Source organism: Bos mutus, chromosome 5 (assembly GCF_027580195.1).
Source record: "Bos mutus isolate GX-2022 chromosome 5, NWIPB_WYAK_1.1, whole genome shotgun sequence".
Lineage (NCBI taxonomy): Eukaryota > Metazoa > Chordata > Mammalia > Artiodactyla > Bovidae > Bos > Bos mutus.
Genome location: NC_091621.1, coordinates 29,917,277 through 29,934,585, shown reverse-complemented (window position 1 = coordinate 29,934,585; position 17,309 = coordinate 29,917,277). Strand labels below are relative to the sequence as shown.

Below are 17,309 nucleotides of genomic sequence, written 5' to 3'. Positions count from 1 at the left end.
CAGAGGAGCCTTTTTCTAGGCACTTCCAAATCTACCACAAGTAAGTTTATATAGTATGTATATAAATTAGTAGGAAAAGACTGAAGTAAAACTTGAATATTTTCTCAGTTAGCTACATAAATCCAACATCTACATGTATTTCAACCAAGAGGTTTACATAGGCAAGAAATACAACATATTGCCATCTATTCTTTGAAAGTAGAAGAAATATAAATTGACTGTTAGATTAATGAGTAATGTCTTATTTCTGAATTTAAATATCTTATTTCTAAATTTCAACTTTCTGTATACTTTTTCAAAGCAGAATTTCTTTGCCCTTAAAATGCAACAAGTCAATGTAGTATCCATATAATTGCCTTGATCCAAGTTTAGGAGAGGGGGGAAAATATAAGGGGTTCTAACATCATTTTGTCTCCCAAGGCTAGAAAGAAATACAGGTCTGTTTCTTACACATCTTTTTTCCAAAGAGGGGATCAGGTGGGGAACTGGGACTTAACGATTTCAGGCTCCTTAAGGACCAGATGATCTGAAAAATTGAAGGGTGAACATTTCCCTTCCACCACTTACATGTCATTTCTTTTCTTCTTGCTCTCAAATGTGTAGTTCCCAATTCTGCTACCTGCAGCCTTTTAACCCAAAGGACATACTGAAAAGTGGGTGATATTTTTATAGCATCTCATTCTAATACATTATTGCCTGAATAACTGCCATTTTCTTTAACTGAAATGAAACACTCACAAAGACCAATGGAGATTGTAGAGGACTGTGGAAGGTGAGGCCCAGAACATCATCTAATTTTTGTTTTCTATTTTTGAGTGAGTGTAGGGTAATCATTATGAGTTGTTAGCAAATTAGATAATATAGGAGAAAATTCTCTGATTGATGACATGTCACCATCAATGTTCATTTATGTCTCAAAGCAATATGAAAATTTTGAAAACAAACCTAGAAGAAAAAAGAAATTAATTATTGAAAATATTTGAGTATATTGAATTTTCCTATTTAGATCCCTATAAATAGGAAAGGAAAAAAAGTTTTTTTGTATTTTAAATAATTTAATTGCCTTGTTAATGGAAATTTATATAATTTACTAAATATTGACATATATTATATATCTAAGCAGATTACTAGATGATGGTTCACTATCAATTATGTGTACTGGCAATGTTTCACCCCAGATATTTATTCCTGAAAATATGTAGAAAAGGAAAACTTAAAAAACATGTTGTTAAAAAAAAAAAAGCATAACATTATAAAGACCAGTTTGATGGTTGCCAGAGGCTTGCCAGGGTTGGAGGTGGGTGAAACAGGTGAAGGAAGTCAAAAGGCACAAACTTCTAGTTATAAAATAAGTAAGTCATGGGGAAGTAATATACAGTGTGGTGAGTATAATTAATACCATGTTGCATATATGAAGGCGGCCAAGAGAATAGACCTTAAAGTTTTTATCAAAAGAAAAAGAATCTATGATCATGTGTGGTCAGTTAGACTCATTATGGTGATCATTTCACAGTATACACAAATAGTGAATCATTACATTTTACTGCTAAAAATAATATGTTATTTTTCAGTTATACCTCAATCAAAAAAAAAAAAAATAGGAAAGACAGTAAAATATCTTTAACTGAAATGCATTATCCAAGCACTGAAGAAAACAGTGAAAAGGTGAGGACTGTTTTTAGAGGGCAAAAAGCAAACAGTTGCAAATGGCTCTCTGGAGTCTGGTGAATATCATGTGTGTACAAAATGAGTTATTAGTAAGAGAATTATACTTTAAGTACAAATTAACATTCCTCATGTAATTAGTTATTTACAGAACTCTCACCAAAAAACATTAAACTCTGGAAAATGTTCTCAATTGCAGCATAACACTACTGTATACCATCAATCCTGTTATATCACAGCATTCCCAAATAACAGTTGACCTATGTAATGTCAATATTATTTTTAACCAATGAAAAAAATCATACCTCAGAAAAATTATGATTTTCCAGTCACTAAAAGATGCCTTTTGTTTTTTTTTAATTTTATTTTATTTTTAAACTTTACATAATTGTATTAGTTTTGCCAAATATCAAAATGAATCCACCACAGATATACATGTGTTCCCCATCCTGAACCCTCAAATCTATTCACAAAAAGATTGCAGACAATATGATTGCATAGTTTGTTGTAATTTCAAAGAGAATAAAGTTCAAATTATTATTGGAAATTCTATAATGATTAGTACCAAGTTTCTTAAGTCAGAAAAAAACCATTAAAACTGAATGAATTAGCCTCATTTGATGAATCCATTATGTAAGCATGTAACCCAGAGTTGAGAATTTTTAGGATGGGAGATGTACCTAAAGACTTCTACACTGTATAGGCTGTCCTCACTTTTCAAAGCATCACATGAGGTCTTCGCTTGCTTTCTGCATTTGTAAAATTGTCATTCAATTAAGTTTTGGGGAAGAAATCGCTGCGGAGATGAAAGGATCAGCAAGCTTTCTGCCTCTACATAGGACATATTGTTACTTCATACATCTTGATTTCCTTATTGCCTGCATTGTTAGAGTATAATGGCTAAAATGCATTAGATAAATTATCCTATTTTATTTTCAAGCAATGGTTGAATTGGATGGAGATGATGTAAGAGTTTCCTCCAGAGGAAAATATGCTGAAAGAGACATTGTGCAGGTAAGACATTTGATGAAAATTATTTATTTTGTTCATTATAAAGAGTCCATGTCAGTTCTGATTTATAAATGAACAGCTTAAATTGAAATCAAACCTCAGGTTCTGTTTAATTTAGGCAGATGATTATGAGATGCATGTTAAGTAACAGGGCCTAAAATAAGCACCCAATTACTTTCCCCTGTACTTCATGTTCACCACATATAAAACAGAATTGTTAATAAGTATCTTTTCTTACTTTATTATTATCAGAAAAGATCATTGAAGTCTTTAGTAAAATTAAAATTCAGAAACACAATAAACTTTTAATGATACTTATTTATTATTTAGTCCTCAATAAAGATTAAAAATATTTTAAGATAGCTGATACATATGAAGCCTAGCTAAACTTAGTAGAAACAAACCAAAAATGTAAAATTTTTTTATTTTTCTCATAGATTATTGCTAGAAAAGTAGAAAAACAGATCTTAGAATTATATATAAATACAAAAATTATATAAAGAATATGTATTAATATAGCAATATATAATAACAATAATTTGTATAACAATATAATAAAATATAGCATAATAGTAGATTATATGTTTCTTTATAAATATACATATATACACATGATTCATAATTCTGTTAGAATCAAGAAAAATACTTAACTGAAGTCTGTTCTGGGAGGGAATAGAAAGAAAAGAATCAGTTTAACCAAATTTTAACCAATACAGTAAGTTTATGATTGAAGCAATGGAGTTAAATCAATTAAACTTCTGCATACTTTAGAGTGTTTATATCTTTTAGGATGTCAGAAACAAAAAAGACTGTGACGTACACCTTTTAAATAGGAAATGGAAGTCCCTGTTACAATTTGAGCACATGATTTAAGTTTTGAAAGTGCAAATAATGGAATTCAATATTATCTCCTAAATAATAACATATATTCACCCATAATATAGTCATTAACAAAGTCTATTTGGAATCTAATAGAATTTGGTTCAAATCCTGGATTCTCCTCCGTGATAACCTGGACGAGCTTTCTAAATTTCAGTGTTCTGGCATTGTTGTAAAGATTTAATCATTAATGTATATAAAATACATTACTTAACACTCAATAAAATGCAACAAAAATAATTTTTAAAATTAGGGAAAATAATATAAAATAATCCATGAATATAATAAAAAAGATTAGTCTTGACAAAGACAAATGCATTGTTCTTTATCAGTCAGCAAAGTTGTTTTACGATAGAAACATCTGTATAACAATTTTTTAAGGAAACAATGAAATATGATTTAAACTTTTAACCTAATGTTCACATTAGGTTAAAAAGCACACACACGTGAATAATTTGTTTAAAAGCATTTGACAAAGGGAACATGGTGATACGGTAATCTATTTAAGAATCCCACAATGTTTTGTTTTTATAATTAGACACTTTATTCACCTTAACCTGGTTAGCATAATTATAGATCCAGGTAACTGCACTTTTTTTTAAAAGTCTCTCCATAATATTTTGTTCACAGTTTCCTTAAAATCAAATTACTGCAAGGGAGTATAAATTTGAAGTCCCTTAAAATGTGTTATGTTGCTGTTTTAATGCATTTTTACAAAGTTAAAAGAGGCAACTTCATCTTTCATAGTATCATCTAAATGATGCTTAAAGGAAATTGGCATTACTCTCTCCCTTATAAGGTAGCTGCCTCCCAGGTGGCGCTAGTGGTAAAATATCTGCATGCCAACACAGGAGACACAAGAGATGTAGGTTCGATCCCTGGGTGGGGCAATCCCCTGGGGGAGGAAATGGCAACCCACTCCAGTATTCTTGCCTGGAAAATTCCATGGACAGAAGAGCCCACAGGCTACAGTCCATGGGGTGCAAAGAGTCAGACACAACTGAGCACACACACACAGTAGAGGGTGGTTAAGATTGCTCATATCTTTAAGATTTCCTTTAAGATGACTAATATATTACGTTAGTGACAACCAAGTTTTTTAGTTATTTCATTTATGAAACAAAAGTTCCCTTGATCATGAAAGTCTTTTGTCTCTAATTGGATTTGCTACATTGGACAGAATATTGAGATAGGATTCAGGTCTACGAAATTAAAATGTTGTCATTCTGATCTTGAACAAGTCAATAAATTTCCCTTGAGCTTTTCTTTCATTATCTCCAGACTCCATCTTTCTCTCTCTCTCTCTCTCTCTCTCTCTATATATATATATATATATATATATATAAAATGCATAAATGCATTACAACAGCAACACAACACATTTTTAAGGACTTTAATTTTCTCATTAAAAGTCAGAATCTTGAGACTAATATATCATCATAAAGTGACACTGAGGTCACCAAAGATTTTGAAGACACCTGATGATATATAGCTAAAGACTCAAGGAATTGACTCAAGCTATTCTACCATATAAAGCTGAACTGAAAAAGTCATGAGATGGTACAGATACTGAACAGGATCTTCCCAGAGAATTAGTAGCCTCCTGAGTGACAATGGCATCTTGACTTACATGTCTATATTTATTTAAAGATATTTGATGAATCCTTTTCTAATCTTATGGAAAAGTTCCTAAATGCTGATTATCTTTTAAAAATAGTTTGCAGGGTAATCATTTACATATCACATTGTATTCAAGAAGAATTAGCATTTTTTCTCTCACCTTAATTAAAATCTCAGAACATTGCACAATTACAGGTTTCCTGGTTCTACCATTCACTAAAACATTTTTAAATGAGTTATTTTTAAGAATAAAAATATTCTTGAATATTTATAATATTGAGGTTGCAGAGACACACCAAGAATAATATTGTCAATCTTCCTACCATCAGAAAATACCTAAGTCATCATAATCAATGCTGTAAACACTGGTGGTTAAAATAATGTCAGAAAATAAGATCTATTTAGGCTGTCTTAACTTTTTGCTACTTTCAATTTCTTACACATTGCTAATCAAGTTAACACACTCCAAATGATATCCCAAATTTCTTAAGTGGACAAACAAAAGCCTAACTGTAAATGGTAGAAGGTAGCTGAGTTCCACAGAAAGTTGGGAGTGGTAGATGGGATTTTTATTATTATGTCAAATATTAAGTGGCATCCAACTTCTCCATTGCTGTTGCTGTTCAGTCACTCAGTCATATCAGACTTTTTGTGACCCCATGGACTGCAGTACACCAGGCTTCCCTGTTCTTCACTATCTCCCAGAGACTTCTCAAACTCATGTCCGTTAAGTGGATGCTGCCATCCAACATCTCATCCTCTGTCATCACCTTCTCCTTCTGCCTCCTATCTTTCCCAGCATCAGGGTCTTTTCCAATGATTGGCTCTTTGATTCAGGTGGCCAGTGCATTGGAGCTTCAGCATAAGTCCTTCCAATGAATATTCAGGGTGGATTTCCTTTAGGATTGACTGGTTTGATCTCTTTGCTATCCAAGGGACTCTCAAGAGTCTACTCTAGCACAACAGTTTGAAAGCATCAGTTCTTCGGCGCTCAGCCTTCTTTATGGTCCAACTCTCACATCCATACATGACTACTGGAAAAACCATAGCTTTGACTCTACGGAACTTTGTTGGCAAAGCATATCTCTGCTTTTTTAATATGCAGTCTTGGTTTGTCATAACTTTTCTTCCAAGGACCAAGCGTCTTTAAATTTCATGGTTATAGTCACCATCTACAGTGATTTTGGAGCCCAAGAAAATAAAATCAGTCACTGTCTCCACTTTTTCCCCATCTATTTGCCATGAAGTGATGGAACCAGATGCCATGATCTTAGTTTTCTGAATGTTGAGTTTTAAGCCAGCTTTTTTTACTCTCTTTCATCTTCATTAAGAGGCTCATTTCATTCCTCTTCACTTTCTGCCATAAGGGTGGTGTCATCTGCATATCTGAGGTTATTAATATTTTTCCCAGCAACCTTGATTCCAGCTTGTGATTTATCCAATGGGGCATTCTGTATGATGTACTCTGCATGTAAGTTAAATAAGCAGGGTGACATTATACAACCTTGACATATTCCTTTCCCAATTTGGAACCAGTCCATTGTTCTGTATCCAGGTCTAACTGTTGCTTCTTGACCTGCATACAGGTTTCCCAGGAGGCAGATAAGGTGGTCTAGTATTCCCAAATTTAAGAATTTTCCATAGTTTTTTGTGATCCACACAGTCAGAGGCTTTAGCATAGTCAATGAAGCAGAAGTAGATGTTTTTCTGGAATTCCCTTACTTTTTCTGTGATCCAACAGATGTTGGCAATTCAATCTCTGGTTTTTCTGTCTTTTTTAAATCCAGCTTGTATATCTGGAAATTTTCAGTTCACATACTATTTGAAGCCTGCTTTGAAGGATTTTGAGCATTACCTTCCTACTATGCGAAATGAATGCAATTGTGTGGTAGTTAGAACATATTTTTGCATTGCCCTTCTTTGCGATCAGAACGAAAACTGACCTTTTCCTTTATGTCAAATCTTAAGTGGCATCCATCTTATTCATATAATAATAATACTTAATCATTTATTAAGTCCTTCATATGCTAGGCAGGCTAAGAGCTATAACATTACTTCACCTTGACCTTATGAGACAAGTACTTGATTACCATATTTTATAAAAGAAAAAATGAAGTTTTATCTTTCTTGTCCATACTCACATAGCTAGTAAGAAGTAGTGAAATGAAAGTGATAGTCACTCAATTGTGTCCAACTATGTGCGATGCCATTGACTCCAGCCCCCCAGGCTCCTCTGTCCATGGAATTCTCCATGCAGGGACACTGAAATGGGTAGCCATTCCCTTCATCAGCAGATCTTCCCAATCCAGAGATCAAACACAGTTCTCCTGCATTGTAGGCAAGTTTGTACCATCTGAGCTACCCAGAAAGCCCAGTAAGAAGTAGAGTTACAGTGTAATCTTGAAATTTCTTATTCTAAAATATTTAACAAGTATTTTGTATATCTTTGATTCTAAAACCTAAACATAGCATTTAAGAGAATACATGGTCTGCCTTAATCTTCCTTTTTAGCTATACACAAATACAAGCAAACACGCATGCCCACTTTGCCCAGGCAAATAGGACAATTAATTGTCTTTGCATCACCCATTTCTCTAGTTCTGCTCTTATTTTCTCTTGTCATTTTACCTGGAATACTCTTCCACCTCATTGGGCTGACTAAAACCCTACATTTTGAAATTTCCCAGTGTACACAGCCTTTTACAAAGCTCTCCACCTGAACTCTTGAATAAATTCCCCCATTCTTTCACTTTATTAACGTATTGCTTTATATCTTCCTCAAAATACTGGCCACTTTGACTTTTAACGTTTATAAATAAGGACACTGAAGCCCAAGATGGAATATTAACCAACTTGTGAGAAATTATTTAGGTCACAAGTCTGTAGATCCAAAAAAGCCAACAGAGTTCTGATTGCAAAATCTTTTCTGTTATAATGCATCCACTCTCCTAAAAGGCCAAATTATAATTAAGATTAAGAAGATCTATTCCCCTTTTCATATCACTGTAGTAGTTAATGTATAATAGATCAATTTGAATTTAATTAATATCTCTGATACATACAACTATCTGATCTTGGGATAAGTTAATGAAACTTAAAGTTTTTATTTTCTTCTTTGTAAGTTCATAATATCCTTATAAGAACTAAATAGATATTGTACTAAATCACTCAGCAGAAAGCCTTCCAACTGCCAGTTGCTCAAAAAATTAATATCAATATCAGTTATTATTGACAGTATATTAGCATAGTCCAGTGTGAAGGCATTTTTATATCATTGTTTCCTAGCAGCCGTACCTTGGCATATGACATTGTAGTCAGTCTTATGTGTGATTATATTCATTGTCTCAAGATTCACTCTCATATGGCTATAATATAAACAGCATGCAGGATGAGATTCTATTGTTGTTATTATAAAACTTCAGTGAGTTATTTTCTAAATCAATATATGTAAAGGTTTTCCATTTACTTGCTTATGCTATGGATTGGCCATTGAATATAATGCAGTATCATTTATCCTGGCTTCATTCAGCTGCTATCCAGCCTGTCATTCCCTTAAAAAATATATTTAAATCATATCTTCCATTAAAAGGTGAATAATAACCTTGAAGGCTTAGACATGAAAAGCACTAATGGAGCTCTGCAAAGTAGGAACAACAAATTTAGGTAGTAGTACCATAATCTAAAAAATGTAATTCCTGATCTATTTGTTATTAAAACATCTGTTTTTTCCACTTTTCCAGCAAATGCTGTAAGATGTGTTAAATTTTTATTGAAGTAAATATAAATTTATTTTTAACAATGTTATGACACTCTGGAATGTCAAAACTAAGACTCAAAATCATTGTTCTCACAATACATACAGCTCTACTTATCCTTAAAACACGTTCATAAATAATGGGTAAGAAAGAAATCTTAGTTTTCAACCAAGCAGGGAGGTATATATCTCACTTAACTTATGTTTACTAAATGTGGGCACAGATTCTGTTATGTCCCTTGAGTATGGACTTTGCTCCTGAGTTAAGAGCACCTGTGATATTATCAACAGGAGTATGCCTGATCCCATATGTGTGTTGGGAGCAGAGAAAAAGATGGCTGACAATGTTCTACTCACTAACCTAAATTATCTCATCCTTTCCAAAGGAACATTCAACTCTTCAGTAAGTCAAGAAGCACTTCCCTACATGAGACATGAAAATGACAAGTGACTCTGTTTCCTTTACCTCTTATCAATGTCGAACCTCACACTATTCATGACAAAATTATACTCTCTTTCTTCTTGGACTATTGTTCATATACTTCTACAGTAACTATTTTCCACTCAACTTATCAGACCCTTCTGTTTATTGTCCCTTTTAATCACTTATTTCTGATCACTGTACCTAGGGACCTTCTGTTCAAAATAACACCCACACATTTATGAATGTATGTTGGTCACTGGTACCATAAATTAACTTGGACCCTTAAACTGTTCAGGTTAGGGGAACAAATCAATTTTTACTTTGAACAATTTGTCATATTCATACAAAGAATACCAAAAAATGCATTCTACTCAGTGGAAATATACCATATCCTTGACACTCTGCATCTTTATTTTATACTTATATCCAGTATAAGGAAAATGTTCTACAGAGTTGCTCTAACAACTAACTTTGCCTATTTGTGAAAAAAGTGAATCAGTTTGGGCAAATGAGCTTTAAGTTGCAGTTCTGTTCAATTTAGTTGTTCCTTTTTTTTTTTTTTTTTTTTTTTTTTTTTTTAAATTTTATTTTATTTTTAAACTTTATATAATTGTATTAGTTTTGCTAAATATCCAAATGAATCTGCCACAGGTATACATGTGTTCCCCATCCTAGACCCTCCTCCCACTTCCCTCCCCATACCATCCCTCTGGATCGTCCCAGTGCACTAGCCCCAAGCATCCAGTATCGTGCATCGAACCTGGACTAGCATCTCGTTTCTTACATGATATTTTACGTGTTTCAATGTCATTCTCCCAAATCTTCCCACCCTCTCCCTCTCCCACAGAGTCCATAAGACTGTTCTATACATCAGTGTCTCTTTTGCTGTCTCGTACACAGGGTTATTGTTACCATCTTTCTAAATTCCATATATATGCGTTAGTATACTGTATTGATGTTTTTCCTTCTGGCTTACTTCACTCTGTATAATAGGCTCCAGTTTCATCCACCTCATTAGAACTGATTCAAATGTATTCTTTTTAATGGCTGAGTAATACTCCATTGCATATATGCACCACAGCTTTCTTATCCATTCATCTGCTGATGGACATCTAGGTTGCTTCCATGTCCTGGCTATTATAAACAGTGCTGCGATGAACATTGGGGTACACGTGTCTCTTTCAATTCTGGTTTCCTCAGTGTGTATGCCCAGCAATGGGATTGCTGGATCATAAGGCAGTTCTGTTTCCAGTTTTTTAAGGAATCTCCACACTGTTCTCCATAGTGGCTGTACTAGGTTGCATTCCCACCAACAGTGTAAGAGGGTTCCCTTTTCTCCACACCCTCTCCAGCATTTATTATTTGTAGACTTTTGGATCGCAGCCATTCTGACTGGTGTGAAATGATACCTCATAGTGGTTTTGATTTGCATTTCTCTGATAATGAGTGATGTTGAGCATCTTTTCATGTATTTGTTAGCCATCTGTATGTCTTCTTTGGAGAAATGTCTATTTAGTTCTTTGGCCCATTTTTTGATTGGGTCATTTATTTTTCTGGAGTTGAGCTGTAGGAGTTGCTTATATATTTTTGAGATTAGTTGTTTGTCAGTTGCTTCATTTGCTATTATTTTCTCCCATTCTGAAGGCTGTCTTTTCACCTTGCTAATAGTTTCCTTTGATGTGCAGAAGCTTTTAAGGTTAATTAGGTCCCATTTGTTTATTTTTGCTTTTATTTCCAATATTCTGGGAGGTGGGTCATAGAGGATCCTGCTGTGATGTATGTCAGAGAGTGTTTTGCCTATGTTCTCCTCTAGGAGTTTTATAGTTTCTGGTCTTACGTTTAGATCTTTAATCCATTTTGAGTTTATTTTTGTGTATGGTGTTGGAAAGTGTTCTAGTTTCATTCTTTTACAAGTGGTTGACCAGATTTCCCAGCACCACTTGTTAAAGAGATTGTCTTTAATCCATTGTATATTCTTGCCTCCTTTGTCAAAGATAAGGTGTCCATATGTGCGTGGATTTATCTCTGGGCTTTCTATTTTGTTCCATTGATCTATATTTCTGTGTTGTTGTTCCTACTTTCCTAAATTTGAAAGAGATAAAAACTTGATAAAAAAATATTTCTTGTAAAGTTTGATATGAGTGTAAACAAAAGACTAGTAAGAAAATAGTCCAATATTTATATTGCATATATAAATGTATACATTAATGAATAGTAATATTGACTATCATACATATTATGAGCTTAAAACTGTTTTAAGCACTTATTTGTTGGTTTTTTTAATATAACAAACAGATAAAGAAGGTTTTATTATTATCTTCATTTTATAGAAAAGGAAACTGAGTGACAGTAGAAAATAACTTGTCCAAGATCACGCAGCTAATAAGCAGCAGGACCAGCCTCTGAACCTGGGGAGTCTAATTCCAGAGTTTGTGAGTTGAGGGAATAAAAAGATAACTGCATTTAGCTTCCATGGTCTAGGAAAAAAGTCAAAACCAAAATAAAAGTAAATAAAAGAGCAAAGTTGAGGTAAAGGAAAGACACAAGCAGGTAAGGTCTCCCTCTTCCCTAGAAAAGAATAAACTATTTGCCAGAGTGTTGCCATTTCCCTGAAATATAGGTGTTAGCTATAAATTGTTCAAAAACTGATCTCCTATAAAATAGATATAGATCTCTACTTCCCAGGTGCTGCTAGTGGTAAAGAACCTGCCTGCCAGTGCAGGAGACATAAGAGACGCGGGTTAGATCCCTAAGTCAAGAAGATGCCCTAGAGGAGGTCATAGAAATCCACTCCAGTATTCTTGCCTGGAGAATCCCATGGGCAGAGAAGCCTGGTGGGCTACAATCCATAGGGTTGCAAAGAGTCACACACAAATGAAGGGACTTAGCACACACACAGGCAACCAAACCATCACTAAATGTTTATTTTTAAAATAATATGCCTTTTAAAATAAGAATGAAATAAACAATAGCAGAATTTAGATATTTTTTCTCATCAGTCCTTCACTGTGTTCACCTTATAGTGTCAGAAAGAAAATAACCCTAACTTTGTTTGCATCTCTTTGCTTTTTTGTTAAAAATATCATATTGTCCAAATTAGATAATAACTTTACAAACATTCATATATGCCTATTTCTTTTCTCAACTGAAGATTATATTTACTCTGTCAGTGTTTTTCTTATCCTTACTTAGCTACCTTTAAGATAAGAGAAAGATTTGTCACCTTCTATCACATTTCTAAAAGTTGTGTTGTTTTCCTCTTGGTACCATAACAGGGTAAAATTATGATCATATAAGTATTCTTCTGTCTGTAGTATGCCTTATATTAAAAATAAAGAAGTACTTTTCTGATCTTCCTTAAAAGATATTGCTTTCACTGTATAAGTGGTATTACATTTGCTATTTAACATTTTAACTTGCTTTATCTATCACAAGTATCTGACTGGTTTAAAGTCTGCTTCCTAATAACAGTTGTTTTCTGAAAGCACATCTTGAGTAACTGTGTAAATCAAAAGTAAATTTCTCAAAATAAACTTAAAGTAGTTACGTATGAGATGAGAGTGTGCTCACTCCCTGATTCTCTGGGGGAAAAAAATGATTTAATTTAAACTTCAAAACATTATATTTTAAAGTTGTTCAACCTCCTGAAACGTCTTCACTGTGCCTTTTCTCCAAAACCTAAAATTACTGCATGCCCAAACTATCACAACATTACCAGTTCTCAAGTTGCTTTCAAGAATCATCATGTCTCTAAGGGGAAATTGAATCACTTCTCTCAAACAGCACAATGTTTTATTAAGTAACCTTTATAACAGAGAACAGAATCAAGCAATCTATTGTCAGAGTATTCAGTGATACAGATTCTCACATGATTGTTTATATAAAGATAGAGCAATCATTTTTATGTATTGTAAAAATAATTTTGATATTTGGTATACGTCAATAAGAAGTATACCAAAATCTATGCTGAAGTTTTCCAATTGTTTATTGTTTGCCTTTCCAAATAACATATAAAAATCAAGCATATTTCAGGTTCATACTAATATGAAATGTATAAATTTTTTATTCATTGTCCATGTGATTTGATGGTCTGGTAATATAATTTAAACTACTTAACATGTGTTCAGGAATCTTTAGCAATGTACACTATTTTTTAACCCTGAATTGAGTAATATTTCTACACTGAAAGCTGAGTTAAGCATGCATTAACTTCATTTGAGAAGAAACTGAACCCTGAGGAAGATAGTGCTCCATTCAATTGGGAGTCAGGTTAGGTGTAGAACTCAGAACTGCATAATGCATGTAGCAACATGATGGGTGTATCAGGACCAGGAGACAGTTATTGTGGGAAAAAAACATAAATAACAATCACATCTCATTTTAGAAAAATTATAAGAAAGTTGTGGTCACTGTTAGAGCTATTTATAATGAATCAAATCTCTTTAAATCATAGTAATTATTATGCATCTTGCCATTCATTACTCTAGCTTCTCTGATTCTCCTACAACCAAAAGTTCATATATGTTAGTTTTGTGTCTATTTTTTTATTTATTTAAATAGCATGGTAAGCTCTGTTAAATAACTTACTTTCAACTCTGTTTTAGTTCGTGCCATTCAGAGATTATATTGACAGAAGTGGAAACCACATTCTGAGCATGGCTAGATTAGCTAAAGATGTCCTAGCGGAGATCCCTGAGCAGTTTCTGTCCTACATGAGGGCCAGAGGAATCAAGCCATCGCCTGCACCTCCCCCATACACCCCATCTACACATGTGTTACAGACTCAAATATAACTCTGTTCCAAAATGCTAATGTAACTACACTTTGGTTAGAACTGCTGAGTCCATTCTTTTCTCCTGGTGCTCCATAATGAACCAGGGAATAAAATATTCATCTCAGTTTGGTTTCATCAGAATTGGTTAGTATGCTGTTTTCTATCCAAAATTTATTATCTTCCTAAACCAAAACTGTAAATATGGTTGTTGCATGAGCAACAGAAAAACTGTTTATATGCTTGACGCAAAATATGATGTCTTGTATGAATCTTTAAAAGTTTTTGGAAAAACAGCTAATTTCCAGTGAATTGTCGGGAAAAAGCACAACCTATGTTTTTAACTCAGATATTGTCTTAGACTGCTATGTGTATAGGAAAGCAGTCTCTCTGTATCAATGTTTACATGTTACTACTTTTTAAATTACAGTACTTTTATAACTATTCTTAAGAATACAAGTTTTGAATATTGAATCCTTTGTCTTCTAAATTGCAATAGCTATAATCACAAGAGCAATATCTTTGAATGACTGTCTGATCAAATGCAATTGCAAAGAAGGGAAAGTAAAAATAAGTTCACATTTCTCAGTGAGTTGTCTTATGAAGCTGCATCTGTTTAGTAAACAGTTTCCCTATGCTATTTGTCAAGTATGGGAATTTACACTTAGCAGCTGTGTATCCTGAAAGAACATGCACTTTTTCATCAAGTTTGGGTTCTAAATTTAAACTGCAGTTTGTTTATGTTTTGTAATAATAAGTAGAAATAATAAAAAGAAAATACTTTGTGTAAAAAGTATGTCTTTATATTGCAATACTATGTAGAAAGACTAAAATTCAGAGTATTTAACTGTGCAGCAGATGTTTTAAACACTTTTTTCCATTATACCTTGCTTAGATATTATTTTAATTCAAAGGGATACTGGCTCTTTTGATTTGTATTCCTTTCCAAGTTGCCACACAGAATGTACAGGCAAGAAGTTTTTTGTGAAATTCCCAATTAAATATATACAACTGCGTGACTTAATACTCGACACATTTGTGAAAAAAATCTGCTCCTATGTTCTGATCTGATAGTACACAGTTAAAAATTGTAAAGAGCTTTTGCATGTACAGTTTTTACGAGGATTACAGTTTTGTGGCAAGAATGACAGTTGTGTCTAAATTAAAGCATTTCTCTAGAACAAATGGCCTTAAATTCTTAAAGAATTCCTGGAAATGATTGTGAATTTCCTTTAAGTAATATAAAAGTATGTTTATTTCTTTCTTTTATGTCAACAGTGTACCTGCTTTATAATATTTTCCTTACTTATATCCTATTTATTACTCGGTTTATTTCTACTATGTGTTGTTCTATTTGTCCCAAGTTGACTAAAGGTGACTTTTATAAGCATGAAATTATTTTACAGAAAAGGAAAATATACATATATTCACATATCTAACAATAGCAATGTTATATAATTATGCAATCTTTAATTGTTCATTTTGGAATATAAATTAAAATCTTTGAAAGGATAACTGTTTGCTCTCTAAATTTTATGTATAAATGACATAGAATCTGATGATTTCCTTTACTGGTCCTAAATGTTTATGCCAGCATAGTTTATTACCCTGCAATTTTATTATTATTTGCCGTCATTCTTCAGTTCAAAAATAAAAATAAATAAAATCAATATTCTTTCCCTCTTGTAAAACATCAGTTGTTTCTTTTTGAATTGATCAGAAAAAAATGAAAGTTGTGTGCTTCTTTGTCTAAATATTAGTGTGCCCAAATCTTGAGGGGGCACAAGGTTAAGAAACAGGCTCAGTTACAAGCTTTATCCTTTGCATGGTTGAGAATAATAATTAGAAATGTGTGTAATATTAGTAACAAGCATAAGATTAGAAAATGCCTAGACTTGTCTCTTTGTTGCATAAATGAAGACACCAGGACTGAAAGGGTTAGGTGATTTATCTAAAACTGTAAAAATAGAATGGGAAAGACTAGACATCTCTTCAAGAAAATTAGAGATACCAAGGAAACATTTCATGCAAAGATGGAAAAAATAAAAAATAGAAACAGTATGGACCTAACAGAAGCAGAAGATATTAAGAAAATGTGGCAAGAATAACTGAAGAATTACACAGAAATATCTTAATGATCTGGATAACCACTATGGTGTGATCACTCACCTAGAGCCAGACATCCTGGAGTGCAAAGTCAATTGGGCCTTAGCATCACTACAAACAAAGCTAGTGGAGGTGATGGAATTCAAGCTGAGCTATTTCAAATCCTAAAGACAATGCTGTGAAAGTGCTGCAGTCAGTATGCCAGCAAATTTGGAAAACTCAGCAATGGCTACAGGACTGGGAAAGGTCAGTTTTCATTCCAATCCCAAAGAAAGGCAATGCCAAAGAATGTTCAAACTATTGCACAATTGCATTCATTTCACATGCTAGCAAAGTAATGCTCAAATTTCTCCAAGCTAGACTTCTACAGTATGTGAAATAACAATATTCAACATGTTCCAGATGTTCAAGCTGGATATAGAAAAGTCAGAGGAACCAGAGATCAAATTTTCAATATCCATTTGGATCGTAGAAAGACATCTACTTCTGCTTCATTGACTACACAAAAACCTTTGACTGTGTGGATCACAGCAAATTGTGGAAAATTCTTAAAGAGATGGGAATACCAGACCACCTTACCTGACTCCTGAGAAACCTGTATGCAGATCAAGAAGCAATATTTAGAACCAGACATGGAAAAACAGACTAGTTCCAAATTGGGAAAGGAGTACATCAAGGCTGTATATTGTCAACCTGCTTATTCAACTTATATGCGGAGTACATCATGTGAAATGCTGGGCTGATTCAACCACTTGAATCAGGATTGCCGGGAGAAATGACAATAACCTCAGATATGCACATGACACCACCCTTATGGCAGAAAACGAAGAGGAACTAAAGAGCCTCTTGATGAAGGTGAAAGAGGAGAGTAAAAAAGCTGGCTTAAAACTCAACAGTCAAAAAATGAAGATCATGGCATCCAGTCCCATCACTTCACGGCAAATAGATGGGGAAACAGTGGAAACAGTGACTATTTTCTTGTGCTCCAAAATCACTGTAGATGGTGACTGCAGTCATGAAATTAAAAGACGCTTACTCCTTGAAAGAAAAATTATGACCAACCTAGACAGTGTATTAAA

At 33.5% G+C, this 17,309-nt stretch overlaps 1 protein-coding gene across 1 annotated transcript in view; it reads left to right on the top strand.

Moving 5' to 3' along the window:
* The window catches only part of CPNE8 (copine 8), a 265,088-nt gene extending 249,287 nt beyond the window's left edge, over nucleotides 1-15,801 (top strand). Inside the window, exons 20-21 of the mRNA XM_005887727.3 lie at nucleotides 2,606-2,679; nucleotides 13,958-15,801. Coding sequence (XP_005887789.1) covers nucleotides 2,606-2,679; nucleotides 13,958-14,146 — 263 coding nt within the window. The 3' untranslated portion in view covers nucleotides 14,147-15,801. The remainder of the gene's footprint in view (nucleotides 1-2,605; nucleotides 2,680-13,957) is intronic.
* The last annotated feature ends 1,508 nt before the right edge of the window (nucleotides 15,802-17,309 follow it).